This window comes from Arabidopsis lyrata, assembly GCF_000004255.2.
Source record: "Arabidopsis lyrata subsp. lyrata unplaced genomic scaffold ARALYscaffold_2, whole genome shotgun sequence".
Lineage (NCBI taxonomy): Eukaryota > Viridiplantae > Streptophyta > Magnoliopsida > Brassicales > Brassicaceae > Arabidopsis > Arabidopsis lyrata.
The window spans coordinates 1,700,941-1,720,288 of record NW_003302554.1 but is presented as its reverse complement, the minus strand read 5'-3'; the positions used below and the strand labels follow the sequence as shown (position 1 = coordinate 1,720,288).

The 19,348-nt window shown below is 34.8% G+C and overlaps 4 protein-coding genes across 5 annotated transcripts; 1 reads left to right on the top strand and 3 right to left on the bottom strand.

Annotated features, from left to right (window-relative positions):
- Nucleotides 1-1,452: 1,452 nt before the first annotated feature.
- Nucleotides 1,453-3,443, bottom strand: LOC9322536. Its single transcript, XM_021034225.1, has 2 exons — nt 2,930-3,443; nt 1,453-2,089 (listed from the first exon to the last, which is right to left on the bottom strand). The coding sequence occupies exons 1-2, from the start codon at nt 3,297-3,299 to the stop codon at nt 1,611-1,613; spliced, it is 849 nt and encodes a 282-aa protein (XP_020889884.1). The 5' UTR covers nt 3,300-3,443; the 3' UTR covers nt 1,453-1,610.
- A 1,371-nt stretch (nt 3,444-4,814) lies between these two features.
- LOC9324089 (phosphatidate cytidylyltransferase 1) lies at nt 4,815-8,332 on the bottom strand. 2 transcript variants are annotated; one of them, XM_021035787.1, is made up of 12 exons: nt 8,156-8,332; nt 7,778-7,898; nt 7,448-7,701; nt 7,216-7,367; nt 6,933-7,074; nt 6,575-6,731; nt 6,417-6,464; nt 6,245-6,331; nt 5,784-5,912; nt 5,630-5,686; nt 5,305-5,388; nt 4,815-5,217 (listed from the first exon to the last, which is right to left on the bottom strand). In XM_021035787.1, exons 2-12 carry the CDS (start codon nt 7,850-7,852, stop codon nt 5,137-5,139), a joined length of 1,266 nt encoding a protein of 421 aa, XP_020891446.1. In that variant the 5' UTR covers nt 7,853-7,898; nt 8,156-8,332; the 3' UTR covers nt 4,815-5,136. The 2 variants fall into 2 exon arrangements, with proteins under 2 accessions (XP_020891446.1, XP_020891447.1); XM_021035788.1 differs by lacking the exon at nt 8,156-8,332 and adding an exon at nt 8,026-8,121.
- A 5,900-nt stretch (nt 8,333-14,232) lies between these two features.
- LOC9322535 (leucine-rich repeat extensin-like protein 2) lies at nt 14,233-16,895 on the top strand. The gene is given in 3 exon segments (XM_021010197.1): nt 14,233-15,951; nt 15,953-15,969; nt 15,971-16,895. Coding segments are annotated over 3 exon segments (2,313 nt in total). The 3' UTR covers nt 16,548-16,895.
- Nucleotides 16,896-17,003: 108 nt separating this feature from the next.
- Nucleotides 17,004-19,169, bottom strand: LOC9322534 (rho GDP-dissociation inhibitor 1). The gene is given in 6 exon segments (XM_021010198.1): nt 17,004-17,236; nt 17,373-17,497; nt 17,592-17,694; nt 17,696-17,817; nt 18,135-18,201; nt 18,442-19,169. Coding segments are annotated over 6 exon segments (672 nt in total). The 5' UTR covers nt 18,625-19,169; the 3' UTR covers nt 17,004-17,164.
- Between the last annotated feature and the right edge of the window lie 179 nt (nt 19,170-19,348).

The following is a 19,348-nucleotide window of genomic DNA, read 5'->3' as shown; positions in this document are numbered from 1 at the left end:
AAAAGTAATTAATTTTGTATTGAAAATTGAAATCATCATCTATTTAAGAACAAAATTAGAAGTTTAAAATATCACTTATAAAAGAACGGATGGAGTAATATCGTTGTTTAAATAGCTTATAGGAGCATGCCTCTACCAAATCACAAAGATTGTATTAAAAAAATAGCAAATGTTTTGCTATAGTGTGAATTACGTTAGATTTCATCGGATTATTATTTTTCTTCTAGATGCTTACCTGCATTTCTCATTTTTGGTTTTATGGTTTTAATTCTATGGTAAAAGATTCAAAATTTACCAAGTGTCTTTATCTCAACTGAAAAAGATCCTAGACGAAGCTAAGAAATCGCCGGTTCGAATGACGTTTGGGACGAAACTAATATTATATGATATAGTTTTTGACCTGGAAGAATTACAAGCTTTGGTACAGAACTTTCTGATATTCAAAAAAAAAAAAATCAGAATTTTCAAAGCAGAGTTTGACCTTGTGGTGGACCCCAACAACTTAATCATAACTTGTAGTTGAATTATTGAGTTAATAATCTATTTTTTGGACAAATTTTAGGACCTGCACTTGTTGTGTATGAAAGGGGAAATATATGATATCTCAAAAATAATACTTATCAATTACAAGAAAATCCAGTTATCCTATTGTAAAGTCCATTTCCATTTTTTTATTTTTATTTCCCCTTTTACATATACTAAAAGATTGTCAAGACAAGGCAAACATTTGCTAAAAATTTATTAATTATGCTACATGTTGCAACCTCATAAAGACATAAGGACAAATTTCTTTTCTTTTTTTTTGGGGGCAATTACATAAGGACTAAAATTATTTATTTTTTATCCTACGAATTCTAAACACTTATAAGTATATAACTGATTGTTTAACTTAAACTTGTAGTGCTAGACTTTGTTCTATTGCTATAAATCATGTTTGAATTTCGGAGAACCTATATTTCTAATTAAAGTTCGTTTATTGGTAAAAATATTCTGCATATTGAGGTAAGATAAGTGTTTGATCCTTGTCTTTTTACATCTGTTTGGTGTATTCATGAAAAGTGATCCAATGTTTATAGCCCAAGAAACATGATCCGGTATACCAATGGGCCTAAAGAGTCTATTGGTCATTTAAATCAGAAAAACCAAAAAAAAATGTCGGATTTAAAACAGTAGCAACAATTTATGATAGTAAGATAAAAAAAAATTTAGTAATTAATCATTTAGCTAATAATAATGAAATGAAATCATTTGTGAATTTGTAGATACTTTTTGGACTAATTAGTTCAATGAAACACACTTTGCCGTCAAAAACACTCAGACACCCAATTTTCTTTTTCGGGGAGAAGGAATAACGCCAAAATACCATTCAATATCTAAATAGACATTCGTCGTTTTGACTAGATTTGTGTTGAAAAATGAAAATAAACCAAAACAAATCTGACTCGGTCAGTATAGTTAAAACCGTGCCAAAATGCACGTTATTTAAAATAAATTACGTATTAATTTGCTAAATCAACAAAAAATATTACTATTTAGTATTTACAAACAAAACCCGATAACTAGCTTACATATATCAGCTAAAAACTCAAAAAGATTCACTCCGATTATTATTACACTTCAACCCCACTAACGTTGAAAGTAACCGAAAGCTGACCAACCATAACCTTACGACCTTTTGCTTCCCAAAACTCTTCCTTGCAACCCTTAAACGCCGTCGTATCATAAGTATTAACCATGTCGTAATTATTCGTCGTCGAAGTTCGTTTATAAAAACCGAACCACTTAGCTTGCATGTAACCGTTTCTCCTCCACGGTGGCACGTGCATACCTACGTGCTTCATCGACCGTCTCATCTCGTGGCACATGATTCTCACGAGCAGTTTGAGCTCCTCCGAAGTTCCCACGAAGACACGTGGTACTTGGTTTAGTATTGAAAGGTACCGTTTCGTTGGTCGAGCTATCTCAAATTCTCCGGCTAGGTTTGTCTCCACGATAAACCGATTATGATCTCCGCCGCATCGAATGTCGACGTACTCGTATTTTCCGCCGGTGTTCTTGCCGAATCTCTCCCAATTTGACTTGCAAAGACCTATACACATACATGGTGATGATTATCGTCATTTATCTAACATAGTACAACTTATTATAAGTACCACGAGTACATCACAGAACAAAAGAAAAAGTACAAGTGTACAACTTTTATTGTGGCTGCAATATAAAGTACACACTTATTATTTCAAGTACAACATATTTATATAAATTTTAGACTGTTAGTACAACTTAACTATTTCAAGTACCATGAGAATGAGATATGAAGTGGAACCGAGTCTTTTTCTCAACATTAATTTAGGTAACTTCTGTTTAATAGTATGATTAGTAAGCAATTGCACAAATCATATATAACAGTAGAAAAAAACATATTTGGTTACTTGCGGTGAAAGGAAAACTAGTTAATCTTATCAATTGTTTGACCACAAGAAACAAAATTTCGTTTTTTGAAGTACAGAATCTAAAACGAATGAAGAAAATACTCGAGTTGTCTAAATTTTCTTTATTTTTATAAAAGTAGTATTAAAAATTTCTTGCAACCTTATGTACTAGAGGATAATTAGTAAATTATTATTAATTACTAATATATTTTGGATTTAAATTTTTTAAAAATGGTGGAATGGAATCATGATGAAAATAAATCTACACTTTTAACTGTTTAAAAAAAACACATAGAGAAAATAAAAACTTGATTGATTTTAGTCCCTAAAACTCGGAAAATCACAATTCTACATAAGATATGAAAATCATTCCGTAGCTTAGCTATAAACCCAAAAATTAGTCATAAACTAATATGTAAAATTTCAATATACTATATAGATAGAGATGATTAGATTATACATTTTTTTGTGCTAAGAGATGATGATTAGATTATACATACCTGCATCAAAACCCTTGTTACGTAGAAACACCATCAATTGACGCTTAGGAGAACTAACATCTCCGACGAACGTTCCAGCAACCTCCATCATAGCCGCCATTACTCTCCTCCGCTCTTCGCCGCCGGACAAACCTTCTAAAAGCTTCCGTAACCTCTCCTTCACATCTTCCAAATCATTATCGTCGGAAGAAGTTTCTTCTTCCTCACGTAATACTATTTGTCCTTCTTTCTCCATAAAAGATGCGACCAAATCCGAAAGATCCGGCGAATGATCGCTTCCGCTACTATTATCACACGGCGGACGTACACGCGCCGCCGCTACGTTGAAAGCCGACTCAACTCTCTTGAATCTTGCCTGGATCTCAACCATCTCTTTCTTTGTCCTTTTGATAAAATCTTTTTTGACGATATGACAAATGATTCGGAGAATTTATAACGTATATTTATAATACCTATACGATTTAATAGAGACTAATCGTAGTAAACGACAAAATGATAAAAGATGACGACAGAGTGGTGAAATTATGTGACAAGAATGAAAAAGTATACTCAATAATTAGGTGAATTGAGTTAAGGCCTTTAATGTAATGTTTTTAACTTTCTATTGAAGATAATTGTGAATGTGGATGGTTAAAATTTGTAGTTAGTTCTCAGTTTTATCACACTATATAATATAGCGTCTAGATTCACTCTGTACCAAAATAAAATCTTCGATGGTTATACTCTTTATTATGAATTTCATGCTTTAAATTATTAAATGCTGAACTAAATTATTCAGATTTATTTCTATGTATTTTATCACTCAAAAAGTTTATTTATATACGACAAAAAGTAAAAAAATTTGACCAAGAAACAAAGAAACGACAAAAAAAGAGTTTATTTTAGGGTTGTGTTGTTTATTTTCTTTAACCAACGTCCACGTCATAGTAATTATCGGTAATCAGTTGCTGACGTGGGCTAAAGACTTAGCGTGTTTAGTCTAAGGTGCCGGCGTGTGAGCCAACGTGCCAGACAACAAGTGAGTCAGGGTTAACACGTGATAGTCACATAACAAGATGTGGTTATCTTGTTTTTGTTTGAGCTCTTTTTTGGTATTATCTTCAGACGCGGAAATTAGAAGCAGGCATAAACTAAAGAACGTCTAGGTTCTGTGATGATTAGTAAGGTTTTTTTTTTTGATTAGTAAGGTTTTTGTTTGCTCATTGCCTCTTTATTATCCCTTTGATGGTCATAAAATAGTAGTTGTTTACTTGTTTAACATATTAATAGCATCACTTTTTTGAACACATGTGAAAGACGTGATAATATCATCTTTTTGATACTAGCATCACCCTAGTTTAGTTTCGTTTAGTTTAGTTTTGGTTAATCATTTTTTTCATAGTTTTATTGGTTACCGTCTCATTTTGGGTTTAAAAAATTTGGGTTAGTCTTGGTTTTGAAAGTCTGGGCTTTAGGGAAAAACTTAAGCAGTTTATCTAGTAGTCCAGTAACAGGTGATCTGGTTACACCAAACATTAGTCAGAAAGCATTATAACCTCGGGATAGACTGTGTGGTGGTCTTTCGAAAAAAAGTTCACTCACTAATCAGTTCCGGCCTAATATATTTGGAAGCTTTAGGGCAAAATTTTTTTTTTATAATGTTTCAATTGCAGTTACAATACGAAAAATAATCTAAATTTTCTCAGTGGAGAAATTATGATCTATGATTAACACATGCAAAGCAAAAGGCCAAAGCATGTTCACAAACATAAGAAATTGATATACGTTTTCTCGGCCTATTTCCCAAAAACAACGTGGGCTTATCTACAAAGCCCAGAAGAGTCAAAGACCTCCTTATTTGATGCATTCGATTTTCCAGTTCAAAAAACACAGAAGTCAAATCGAATCATGAGACAAACAAACCAAATATCGTTTCAATTTTTAACCAATATACAAAATACAACTAAACCACCAAAGCCACTAAATAAGTAGAGATAGTAGGTAGATACAACTTCCTTCAAACCTATTGTATCAAATGAGAAGACTTGAAAAAAAAACTTCTAATTTTCGACAAATTTCGAGAGAATTTACAATGGCAGAAAACAAATCGTATCCAATTTTAAATTTATTGTCTCTAGTAAAGGACAAAGATAAAAGGATATTCCAGAGAAACCTGTTCTTGGGAGAATCAGAATCTGAACAAAAGAACTTTTGGGGGGGAGTGGAAACTATGAGAGCTTGTCCTTCAGCATTTGTCCTAATTTGACGAACAGCGCTTGTTGTTCTTCGAAGGTAAGGTTCGTCAATATCTACAATGAAACCATGTCACAGTTGATTGAATGATTCGTCTCAAAAGTGAGTTTTCAGTTTTGATACAAAACTGAGAAGTTAATTACCTGGTCAAGAATTTTGTCAACCGAAACGCTTTGGGAGACTATAAATGACTGAAGATATATGTAGGCAAATACTGCCATAACCATCTGTGACAATAGATAAAAGTAGGTCTGGTTTATGTATTTGCTTAAAGATGGGAGTTAGAAAAGAATAATATGCAACGAGAATTTTGTGAATGAACAACTCTAATAAGCATATATGTAAACAGTAAAATACCTTGTTTGTTTTAACATTTAGTTTGTATCTTTTTCCAAATCATTACGCAACTCTGCTATTTAAAGACCTAATCATAATCTTATGAAGAGATACTAGTTTCATTAGAGTTACCTGGCAGTCCATTCTATCTGTGATTCCACCATGTCCTGGAATACTATCACCAAAGTCCTGGGATTGCGGTTTTTATAAGGTAAAGGTTTTGTTAGTGGTTAGATGTGTATGGAAAGTGAAGATTAGCTCAAATTTGGTGGTATTGATGACAGACCTTGATTTTGAATGCTCTTTTAAACCCGCTAGCGAAAAACCCTCCAAAAGGTGCTATGATTGAAGCGAACAAACCGAGGCATAATGCATGCCACTGAACAGGGAGGACCGTCATTTCCTTCCAAGGAAACTGCACAAATGAAGTAGAAAGTTGAGAAACCTCATGTAATATTCTATTCAACCAGAAAGACTAACCGCACAGTCTAACACTACTATCCGCTAGCTAACAAGAGCTAATTGAGTAACCTCCATAAAATGGCTAGAATCCAAACCTATTTCAGAAACTAACATAAAGGCCAGGATCTGAACCTATTTAAGAATACAATATGAAATAAGTTATAAACTGAGGGACTTCACCTACATTCACTTATACATGCCTAGATATATACCAAGTACAGATGCCAAAATAAAGCACCATAGATAAGTTTCTTCTAAGCGTTGCAACATAATACCAAAGCTTACCCATTCTGGGATCCATGCAGGTAAAGCAAAAGGTTCAGGTTTGAACAATGGATCAGCGTCACACTGTAGCCAGCCAGTGGACAAATCCTGCATCATGATTCATAGATTTACTATAAACTCCCTCAAAGATCGTGTGCAAGATTAGTGTCATTCTTTTTGCTCAATGACTAACCTGTCGTGGGCATGTCAACCAAGGGTAACGACCCAAAATATTTGCGAGCTGAAACATTACGCATACAGAACATTTCAGAAGCATGCTGAAGAAGAATATAATGAAATGATGTAAGCATTTTAATGTGTCATGTGGTAGCAAAGGTAACAAATACTCACAACAAATGCAGAGATGATAGTTGTCACAGAAGCTCCGATGAATCCCTCCCACGTCTTTTTTGGAGACAGCTTTATTAAGGGCGTTCTTCCAAAGAAGAAACCGAAAATGTAAGCGAAGATGTCGTTGATTATAATTAACGATGCTGGAAGAAGAAACCTGCATTGGAAACCATCAAAAGTAGACAATTTACATTATAGCGAAGAAAAAAGTAAAACAGATGCAAGTGTATCAATGTTTGTTAAGCACAGTCTCATCCTATGTGGTGACAAATAGAAGAGGATGATTTCTTTAGCAAACTTAACATACGGATATACGGAAAAGCATCAACTTCATATGGTGACATTATTAAATGTGTACCAGAAAATCCCTTCAAATATGTTGGCAACAGTGAACGACGACTGAGTAAACACGACTATCAAAATCATGTGGGTCCATGCATACTGGCCAAACTGGTACTTGTACATCTTCTTTTTTAGTGTGAGAATGAACCACATGAAACCTGAAATTTATTACATCAAGGCTAATTCAGTAAGCATCAAAGGTAAGGGTGAATCAACTAAGCCACACATCAAGACTTATTTTCACCGATGATATAAAATCAAATTTCACAAAGAGGACAAAACGGTGATGCAAAACTGACCTATAATATACAACAAGTAACAGATAGCCATATGGTATTTGATAAGGCCGGTGACTAGCCGATAAAAGAACTGATCTGCAGTCATGGTATTAGCTAACCGTTGACTAAGGATCCGGCCATATACGAAAAGCATGGCAGTGAAAAAGAAGTGCCTGCAGAGAAAAACAAACAGCAAGACGACTTAAGACCTGAGCCAATAGCTTTTTTTTAACTAGAAGATAAAAAAGCTTACCAATTAAGCTGTTTAATCCAGGGGAGACATTTATCCTCAGGTGCTTTCCTCAGCAGATTAAACAACTCTTTAGCCATAAAAATTTGAATAACAACAACCATAGCTGTGATATAGAGATGACCCATGTAGACAACCAAAACAAAACCACCAATCATCCATAAAGTCGAGTAAGTCCGGACCATGAAAGATTTGTACTTATTTCGATCATTAACCAACAAAGGACTTGCATTCACTCTATCCCCATCCATAACAACCTAACACAAAGCAACACTAAGTAAAAACCTTACTTCAAAATGTTTTCAATGAAAGTAAGAAGAAAACAAAACAAACCTCATTAGAACGTCTTCGATGTCTAAGCCTATGTACCGGTGTTGAAGGTGAACTAGTAACATTCTCCTCTTCCATAGCTCTTTAAAGTTTTGATTTTTGCAAAAAATCAAGAAGATAACATCTGTACCAAAACAACAACTTGAAATTAGGAATTTTGACTAAAACCCTATCAGTGATTCTCAATCACTTTAATTAACAATCTAACGATTATTTGGTTGTGCCCAGAAGAGAATTTGTCTCCAATTAACCTCAGATTTAATCGGTTCCTCATCAAAACCCAAGACGATAAACTTGATACTTAAATTAAGCATGAACAGTGAAGTGACGAATTTGAGAATTAAGTAACAAGAAAATGTTTGATTTTTTTGTCGCGCATACCTAATGAGGAAGAGAGATTTTGAATCCAGAAAATATTAGCTTTGTTCTGAAGCGAAGATCGGAAAGAAACAGCGACGAGAACGAGGAGAGGAAAACGAATATTATTGTGAAGAGAAAAAGCAAAGCGAAGCAGAAAATATCAGGAATCGAATTTTTTTTTTTTTTTTTGGCCCCTTTTTCTCTGGAAGAGAGAGCAAGCACGAGGATTAATAAAAAAAATATATAACAAAAGAAAGAAAACGAATTATTCATTCTGTTTTCTTTTTTCTTCAAATGGAATTTTTTTTTTGTTTTGGTCACATTTCTGATATTTTATTTGTTGTTAGTATATTTGGCTTTTTTGTAAAACTATCGATGAAAAATGATAAGAAAGAAGATTTATACTCAAATGTCACCCGTTGTTTGGGATAATGATCATTGGGTAATATCCGTGTTCAAGAAAGCGCTAGGCGCTAAGCGGGCGGTGACCCAGTGCCTAGCGCCTAGAACGCCTAATCGGGGCCTAGACGATTTTTTAGGCGGTTTGGACGTTTATAACATAAAACATTATCAATATGATATTATATATAAAAGTTATATAAAATATCTATATAAAACTAAAAATTATGAAATTATAAATAAAAATTAGATAAAATATTTATTTATATTTATATTAAACAATATATGAATATTTATAACTATATATATAAATAAAACTCTAATTGAAATTGAAAAATACATTAAACAAGATCTATATAATTTTAGACGGTCAAGGCGGTTATCTAGGCGTCGCATGAGAGCCTAACGCCTAGTCGGGGCCTAGGCGACCGCCTAGACTGCTTTTTAGAACACTGGGTAATATATAAAAGATGTTATTAATTTTTAATTTTTGAGCTAGTTTTTGGATTGATTTAGGATCTTTAAAAAGAAAAAAATCATATATGTCTTAACATACCTATGATCTTGTGTCCACTTCAACCATTTCATAGTCTCTAACAATTTTAAGCTTTTAGGTTTCTTAGGTGTAATTATATTCTATGTTGTCATAATAAAAATGTAAGTGTATAATAAGATTATTGATGTATAATTTTAAAAGTTTACAAGTAAGAACGTTGACATTCTCTTTGATATCTTCAAATAGTTGCTACGTGCTTTATATAATGGGTGAATGAAATATATATACCTAGAGGATGAAGAAATTAAGAATCTATACATAAAGATATGTTATTTAGGTAAATATGAAAGAGAAATAAAATATAAACCAAAAATATCCTTCCTTTTTGAATTAATTACAAAAATGTCATTGATTAAAAATAATTGTAATATGCGGACGATAAATATATAACTATTTGTTTAACGTGCTAAAAAATATGATATCCCGATAAGTGTAAAAATTAAATGTTAGAAAAATGTTTATCGATTTAAAATTGTGAATCAGTATTTTTTTTTTTATGTATATATCAGCACAATAAAAAAGAATTAGACTTTTTCTTACATAATTAACATGATAACAATTATAACAACATGTTATATAGAATAATAACATGCTAACATATTAAATATCGGAATAATATTAGTATAAACACGGTAAGATACACGATATATGGATAATATTTATTTTAACGTGTAATTTATATATAATATTCACCAAAAATAATCAATAACGAGGTTAACGTGATAACGATGAAAATAACTTGCAACGAAAAATAACAAGTATTGTTTTAGATCTGCTCACCGACGAGATATACGGAGAAAACGGCGGTGCTTATAAAACTCTTAAGCCATCTCACCTTCACCGACGACATCACCATAAAATCATTTAGCTTGTCGCACCTCTCCGACGCCATCTCAATCCATGATTTCATTCACATCACCTTCTTTTTTCCAAACTCACCATCATCACTATCGTCGTAAATACTAAATACCATTTCTACTATCGTTGAGAACCCAAAAATTTAAATAAGAATGAGCACCACTTACAATTATGAGAGAAAATTGAACCACTTTTCTTCTCCTTCTTTTCGAATACTTTTCTCCAAATCATGAAACAAAACAATTGAAGAATCATAGCGTCGGAGTAGTGTTCTAGCGGTGGCACCACTGTAAAACTCTTCGCCGATATCATAGCCACCATCACTACAATTACATTCACTGACGAGAACTAAAAAAATTGCTTGTCACGACTCGACGAACCGGAATGAGCACGGCGGCATTACGATGATGTTGCCGATGAGTGGATGTGTTATCTCGTGTAGATCGTCGTGATTAGAGAGCATCGACGAATCGTCACCGCCGCATCTCTATTTGCTCGATTTAATTTTCTGCAGGATTTCAATTCTTAGTTTAATATAAATTAGGGGCATAATTGTCATAAAATTAAAACAGTAGAAGACAACAGTGTTTTTTTTCTGTCAGTTAATTATCAATTCTTCTGAGTATAGATTGTGCAATTTCCCTTATATAAAACATAATCTTGAAGAAAAAATGTGTAATATTCAAATTAAAAACTGAATTGTATATCATATATCTCGCGGAAACCAAATCTTTTTGTATAGTCGTCATATCCTTCTCTAATATTCACATCATTCGTTCAAACAATGATGCACAAAGTTAACTTATCTATTATGTTTTCACGTAGCTATGCCATAAAAACCTATATCATCGAATGAGAGCTATTTCCTTTCTATATTCATTGTAAAATCCCTTTAAAATGATGAATGTGTCTTTAATTAACTGTTTAACATTTAATGCAGCTACTTGGCCACACTTAGACATTCTCACTTTGTTCGAAATAATAGTACACACACTTATAGCATACAATCTTCACCAAGATTTCGTAGTTTTAAAGAGATCTACTAATCTTAGGCCTAAAGCTTATCATAAAACACTCTTCCGCCGCCAACATGACTCTAAAACTAACTAAGTTCCATTGTCACTTTACCAATGTAGATAATTTTCAATTGTCATTTACCTAATAAACTCCTAAAAGATATAGGACATAAGTGTAAGTGCGGATGAGGTAAGATAAATTACGGAAAGTAAACGAGACAAGAAATTTGTTAACGAGGTTCGGTTTTTCCTACTCCCCGGGACCAAGTCCAGATTTCGATTTCACTAGAACAAGAAAGCAAATTACAACCAATTCGCAAACGCGTAAAACAAGCCCAACCCTCTTGATTTACCGCTCCCTTCTATAACGTGAAACCTTAAGGATAATCTCTACCCTTAACTAAACTCCCCTTGAGTCTAGATTTAATCAGGATAACCTAACCCTGAGCTAAACTCCCCTTGAGCCTAGACTTCAAAAACAAAACCACTTGATCACACAAGCACAAACCCGCAAAACTAAGTTGCACAAAACCGCGAAACTATGTCGCACACGCCCTTAGAAAGCTCTCAATGATTTGTCTCTATGCCTCAGCTCTCTTGCCTCTCCAAGACGTCCTCAGCTCCTCCTTATATAGCCAAAACGATTTCCTAATCACCATAGGAGAAGATTTCCAATTTCCATAAGAAAAAGTAAATTTCCTTTTATACTTTTCCTTTTTCTCTTCAAACTCCACTTTCATCAAGTCTTCCAAATCTCTTTAAGTCCTTTTTCCTTTGTGATTCATCCTCTAAACACGCTCCAAACACATCTTCTCAAACCTTCTAGAAACCGACACTCACACAAAAACAGTCGCATCTTGACATACTTCTTGAATCATTCAGAAACTCCATCAGACAAAATCTTGTATTACTTCTTGACTCATTCAACAACTTCATCAGACTGCATCTACATCTTCATTCTCCCCCTTTTTGACTATGTTTGTGAACTCAACAGTTCTAACTCCAAAACAACATCATGAAACACATCATCATTCTCCCCCTGAATAATTCTCAATATGGTCAAAACTACTTCAAAAACAAAACCACTTGATCACACAAGCACAAACCCGCAAAACTAAGTTGCACAAAACCGCGAAACTATGTCGCACACACCCTTAGAAAGCTCTCAATGATTTGTCTCTATGCCTCAGCTCTCTTGCCTCTCCAAGACGTCCCCAGCTCCTCCTTATATAGCCAAAACGATTTCCTAATCACCATAGGAGAAGATTTTCAATTTCCATAAGAAAAAGTAAATTTCCTTTTATACTTTTCTTTTTTCTCTTCAAACTCCACTTTCATCAAGTCTTCCAAATCTCTTTAAGTCCTTTTTCCTTTGTGATTCATCCTCTAAACACGCTCCAAACACATCTTCTCAAACCTTCTAGAAACCGACACTCACACAAAAACAGTCGCATCTTGACATACTTCTTGAATCATTCAAAAACTCCATCAGACAAAATCTTGTATTACTTCTTGACTCATTCAACAACTTCATCAGACTGCATCTACATCTTCATTAAGCTCATAAACAAGTTCTATTGGAGCAAAATTTAAATTACGAGAAATAAGAGAAAACGAGAAAAAACAAAACCGGTTTCTAAGCAATTTGCATAGTTTAGAAAATTAGAGAATGAATGCTAATCGATAGGAAATTACGCATTTTCTTTTCTAATATTTGCTGAGAATTCATTCACTTGGCATTGTGTATATATTAAATATTAAATACTATTTTCAGTTTTTGTGACATTCTTTGAGCAATGAAATGAAGATTGAATATTTTGATATCCCCTAATCAATTTTTTTATTTTTTTTGCGCAAACCCCCTAATCAGTATCTGTATCATTCATTTTGTGGCTCTTTTTGTTTATTGAAAATAAAAAGAGAAAGGAACCAAATGATCTCAGGGCACATGGGCCTTATCTGTCTCGGCCTGTTTAATTCGATAAATTGTCTCCCAAATATTATATAATCTTATCACTTTAGTAGGAAATATTTTAATTAAATTATCTGACTTGAGAAACGAAAAATTAAATTATCTGACAGAGCATAAATACATAATCATGTATTACTTTAGTTTTTTTCTTTTCTTTTAAATCATAAACCAATCCCCTGTTAAAATTGTCTCTAGTAAAGATAATTTTAAAATATTGTAAAGAGTTTATCAACGTTAGTCATTTAATTTTGGTAGTTGGAGGTTAATATACGCAATTCAAATTTGGATTTAAAAATACAATTTTTGTCTTTATCAAAAAAAAAAAGTAGACCTTATTTCTTTCTAGTTTTTGTGAAATAAAATTTCAATAGGCTATTTTCTTTTTACAATTTTCCCATACTTTTACAGATTTAAGTGAAGTCTGCTAGTGTAAGAAAAATATGACGAAAAATAAAACTTTGGCTAATGCAGTCACCAAGAGAGAATTTTGACAAGAGTAAGAGACCAATCTTGATTGTTTGTTTTTCGCCCGCGATTACCAAATCTTGTATGGTTTTGGTATGATTGTTCTTGGAGGTTTTTAGTTTGCTGTAAACAATATAAGCTTGGTTTTGAATTATGAGTTTTAAGTAGTGGAACAATGCTCTGGTCTCTATATTAGCATTGAATCTTTTTGGTTTATAATACTCTGATTCGTCATTATCCGATGTTGTTTGAGATATTAGTAATGTAGAATGAAACAAGGATGGCGAAAACAAATGTAAGGATTGAGTAAGGTCATATTGCCATACCTTAACACAGCCGCTTATACCTTTAATTGTTTGTGACAGACATGCATCAAAGTTATAACATACAGATGTGCACTCATGTCCTTTTGAGTTATTTAAAAACCATATTATTTGAATTATTGGTTAACGCGTTTTATTTTTATATAGGTTATTGACGATATTAGAGAATCTTTAGGGACATGTATCCAAGTTTATATATAGAGTTAAAGTCGGTGACGGTGGCTCCAATCTATGGCCGCGTAATTAAAGGTCAGTCTTTTGTCTCCTCCTTCGACGTGCCTATCGATATGTTATATACAACTATAACACAAAATTGATTGATACTTTTATAACAATATTAGATACGACTTCTCTGAGTGTTATTTTTTATAAAGAAGCACATGGGAGTTCTTAGATGTCACAATTAGTGAGGTGGGGTCTCTTTTACCATGTGCTAAATTATATTTTCTCTCAACAAAAACCTCTCAAAATTTTCAATTTTTCTCAAACTCTTTGAAACTAAGAAAAAAATGTTGTTGTTTCCTTCTACTTCTCTGCGTCTCTTCTTCTTTCTCTTCCTCTTGTACTCCTCTTGTTTCTTGCAAATTAGAGGAGCTGATGATGATGATGATATAAGCGGTGATGATATCAAAGTCGACCCGAGTCTCAAGTTCGAAAACCCGAGTCTTCGACAAGCCTACATTGCTCTTCAATCATGGAAACAAGCTATTTTCTCTGATCCTTTTAACTTCACTGCCAATTGGAATGGCTCTGATGTTTGTTCCTACAACGGTATCTTCTGTTCTCCTTCTCCTTCTAGTCCGAAAACTCGAGTTGTTGCGGGTATTGACCTTAACCATGCGGACATGGCTGGTTATTTACCTCGTGAGCTTGGTCTTCTCACTGATCTTGCTCTCTTTCATCTCAACTCAAACCGCTTCTGTGGTGAAGTTCCTATCACCTTTAAAAACATGAAGCTTCTCTTCGAGCTTGATTTAAGTAACAATCGTTTTGTTGGGAAGTTCCCTAATGTTGTCTTGTCTTTGCCTTCCCTCAAGTTCTTGGATCTTCGGTACAACGAGTTTGAAGGTGGTATCCCTTCGAAGCTATTCGATAAAGAGCTTGACGCAATATTCTTGAATCATAACCGGTTTCGGTTTGGAATACCCGAAAACATGGGAAACTCTCCGGTTTCTGCTCTTGTTCTTGCGGATAATGATCTTGGAGGTTGCATTCCGGGAAGTATTGGTTTAATGGGAAAGACTCTTAACGAGATCATCCTCTCTAACGATAACTTAACCGGTTGCTTACCACCGCAGATTGGGAATCTCAAGAATGTGACGGTTTTCGACGTCAGTTTCAACCGTTTAAGCGGTCCATTGCCGTCAAGCATTGGAAACATGAAGAGCTTGGAACAGCTCAATGTTGCTAACAATAGATTCACAGGAGTTATTCCAAGCAGCATTTGTCAGCTCTCTAACCTTGAGAACTTCACTTACTCTTCCAACTTCTTCACTGGTGATGCTCCGAGATGTGCGGCTCTTTCGGGAGACAATGTGGCGGTTGATGGATCGATGAATTGTATTGCTGGTAAAGAACGTCAAAGATCGTCTAAAGAATGTTCTTCTCCAGCCTCACGCCCTGTTGATTGTACTAAATTTGGATGCAACAACTTTTTCTCTCCACCACCACCGTCTTTTAAGATGTCACCCACCGTCCGAGTACTTCCTCCACCGCCTCCGTCTTCCAAGATGTCGCCTACATTTAGAGCAACTCCGCCACCGCCGTCTTCTAAGATGTCTCCTACTTTTAGAGCAACTCCGCCACCGCCTTCTTCTAAGATGTCACCTACTTTTAGAGCAACTCCGCCACCGCCTTCTTCCAAGATGTCGCCTTCCGTCAAGGCCTATCCTCCTCCCCCGCCACCGCCAAAGTATGAGCCATCTCCACCTCCTCCTTCTTCCGGAATGTCACCTTCCGTTAGAGCATACCCTCCACCACCACCATCTCCTCCTCCACCATACATCTACTCATCTCCTCCTCCGCCGTCACCATCTCCTCCTCCACCATACATCTACTCATCTCCTCCACCACCTCCGCCCGTAGTTAACTGTCCACCCACAACACAAAGTCCCCCACCGCCACCACCTCCAATATATGAGCAACCTCCTTCACCTAGGGAATACTATCCATCACCTTCACCACCTTACTACCAATACACATCTTCAAGGCCACCGCCTACTTACTACAGCCGCTCAATCTCCACCGGCAACCGCCACCGGTCTACTATAGACCGGTTACACAATCTTCTCCTCCTTCACCGTTTTACTATTCACCTATTACTCAAAGTCCTCCACCACCACCACCGGTTTACTATGCCCCGGTAACACAAAGTCCACCACCACCACCGGTCTACTATCCACCAGTTACACAAAGTCCACCTCCCCCACCAGTTTATTATCCTCCAGTAACACAAAGCCCTCCACCACCACCACCAGTCTACTATCCACCGGTAACACAAAGCCCTCCACCGCCAGCACCGGTCTACTATCCACCGGTAACACAAACCCCTCCACCGCCACCACCGGTCTACTATCCACCAGTAACACAAAGCCCACCTCCACCGCCACCACCAGTTGAGTACCATCCACCGGCAAGCCCAAACCAGTCTCCACCACCACTGGAGTATCAATCACCACCACAAAAGGGATGCAACGACAGTCATCACTACCAAACACCAACACCACCTTCTCCGCCGCCTCCATCCTACGAGGACACACCTCTTCCGCCAATCCGCGGTGTCTCTTATGCGTCCCCTCCTCCACCATCAATCCCATACTACTAAGTTTAAACCATGCATTTAAACTAGTGGTTAACACGGACACTAGTCACATACTCACATTGATCAAAATTCTTTTGGCTTCGAACCTATTTGTGTCTTTTGGTTGATACAAGACATTCGAGTTATTTTTTTTCCGATGAATACTTTGTTCTTTTATTTCTTGATTAAACAGAGAATATGGAGTATATAGTTTCACTTATTTTCTTATTGGTTACCCAATCTTTTATATGTATTTTTTTCTACAATATATAAATAATTAAATATACTTTCCTTCCACAAAAGCCTCTTCTCGCTTTAGAAGTTCACGATTTCAAACAATCTCTCATCTTTATCGCGATTGCTTAGTCGATAGTGTTTATGTTTGTGACCGTTATCTTACCTACATTCAAATTAAAAGTGCCCAAAAAGAAACTCTAAAAGATAGAAAGGTCACAAGAAAAGTGAAGAGAAAATTTCATAAATACACAAACGGTCTCTTATTTAGTTATGCTCATTTAATCAAAAGCTAAATCAATTTTCTAGTCCACAAAATCGAATGAAGATTGATAAAAATATAGTATATATTATCAAATATTCAAATGAGCTTTGGTTTAGACTTTGGAGAATGTATATACGGTGGATCATTGCCAACTCTTGCGGATGTCAAAGGTGTAGTTGATCTCCAAGTAGCATTTGTTATCGTCATCGACAAACTGAAATATGTAGATGATATCAAACTCATCAAGTTCAGTGAAAAACAACTAAATAATTGGTTATGAAAAGAAAATATTTATAACAAACTGATCAATTTCTGCAAAAAAAGTTCTCATGTAGATTAAATGATATTACCTTAGTTCTTGCGGAATAGGATCCTCTAGCAAACATACCAGACGGTGTCATTTCTTCAGGCATTACATGTTGGTAAGGCTCAGCTTGAGGACTAAACGTCCCAAGCATTGCTTTCGTACTATCCACTGCTCAAAAGGAAAAAAAAAGACTGAACATGATCAAAAGAGAACATTCAAAACGTTTTAAAAATGAAGGAGAAACACACGAAAGATAAAGTACCTTTAACACCAGTTTTCCATACGGTATTGTTATAGCGAAGGCCCGAAACGATATTGTTTGTGACACGGAAGTTGAAGACAAGTGTGTATTTAGAACCTTCCTTTAATCGTAAACCAAGGGCCTTTCGGGTTTGGTAACCCATCATCGGGTATTGTCAATACCATTTCCTCTCTGTCCGGTGATCTAATTGTGAGATCTAGTATCTTTACTACTGGATCCGGTGTCTCTGCATTTCAATTATAATTAATTGTATGTTAAATAACATTTCAAGGTTTTCCTTCGATAAAATGATTTAATAGTTTTGTATTTTGTGTCCGTTTTTTTTTTCCTTCTTTTAACCGAGACTAAGGCAATAAGCCAAAATGTCCTTTAACTACCATGCATGATTCGTCCCTCTCGTACATAATACTTTATTTGAACCAAACTAGTGAGACCGTTATAATCTTTTCATCATTAGAACTAAACACATTTGAGTCTTAATCGATATTCTAAAACCATTTTTGCAAATCATGAAATCTAAAGCAAGTTATGAATTTGGTTTACCTCCGACATCCTCCAAATCCACAACGCCAAGAAGCTGTTCCTTCCATCTCCTCAGGCTTTCATCATCCTATCAAATTTTCGTTGCAAATAAGAAATATCGAAAATTTATTAGATTATTATCAAAGCCTTAATTTTCCATTTTGCGCAAGAAAAATCAGATTGTTATTCTTAACTTTATAATCTATTATAATATTTAATTTCACCAAATTCATACATTAATATGGCAAGAATAAATTACAAACATTTTTTTATCATCCATAATCTGGTATAGTTTAAATAATTTCATATATATATAAAGTAATACGACCTTGTCTTTTTCGAGTTGTTCTTTGAGAGCGATCATGGGACCGAGTTCGAGCTTCTTGTCATCATCTTCTTCATCATCCTCTGTTGGAGACAAAGAGCTCTCACTGTTCTTTCTGCTTAACCCAATTTTCTCTGATGTCTCTCCTGACGCTTCTCCTTTCTTCTTCTCATCTTCCAAAACCATCTTAATTTTCTTTCCTCTAACCAAAGAAAACAATGTTCTTGTTGATCTAATAAGATCTTACACAATTTCAACCGTTAGATTGGATTAGAATTCTATGATGACTATAGAAAAGAGGGAGGGAGAGAAAGAGATTTTTGGTGTGTTTTTGTTGAGCAATGTTTATATTTGGAGCTTGAAGAAATGGTCATGTGGTGATCCTATAATCTTGTAAATCTCACTAACAAATCAAAATTGTCTAAATATATACGTATTCTACAATGCACATATATTTGTAGGCTCAATAGCTAAATACATGGCAATTAATTTGACTTATTGGAGACTATAAAGAGGATTTTAACAAAAACTATAAAAGGGGATATACCTAGCTCCTAAGAATTAATTCGTCTAGTTGGGCTATTATTATCAGTTTCCTTAACCCAATAGTGGCCTTGTGAGGTTTGCAGTTTCACAATTAGTGTGATTGAAAATATTTATCTCAATAGATGACCTTAAATCTCTGGGTTTACTATAGTTAAGTTAGAAGGTATTAGGTATAGTTTTTGTTTGATGGTCGGTTTGTTATGTTCGAAAGTTTAGAAAATTTCTTGAGTGCTCATATTAAACACACTGAGATTTTATTAATAATCCAGACACAAACTATACTTACTGGATGCTGAAATTTCATGCGTATGGTCTTTTTTCTATAATTAATTAATATCTTTTTCGTCAAAATTTTGAACATCCC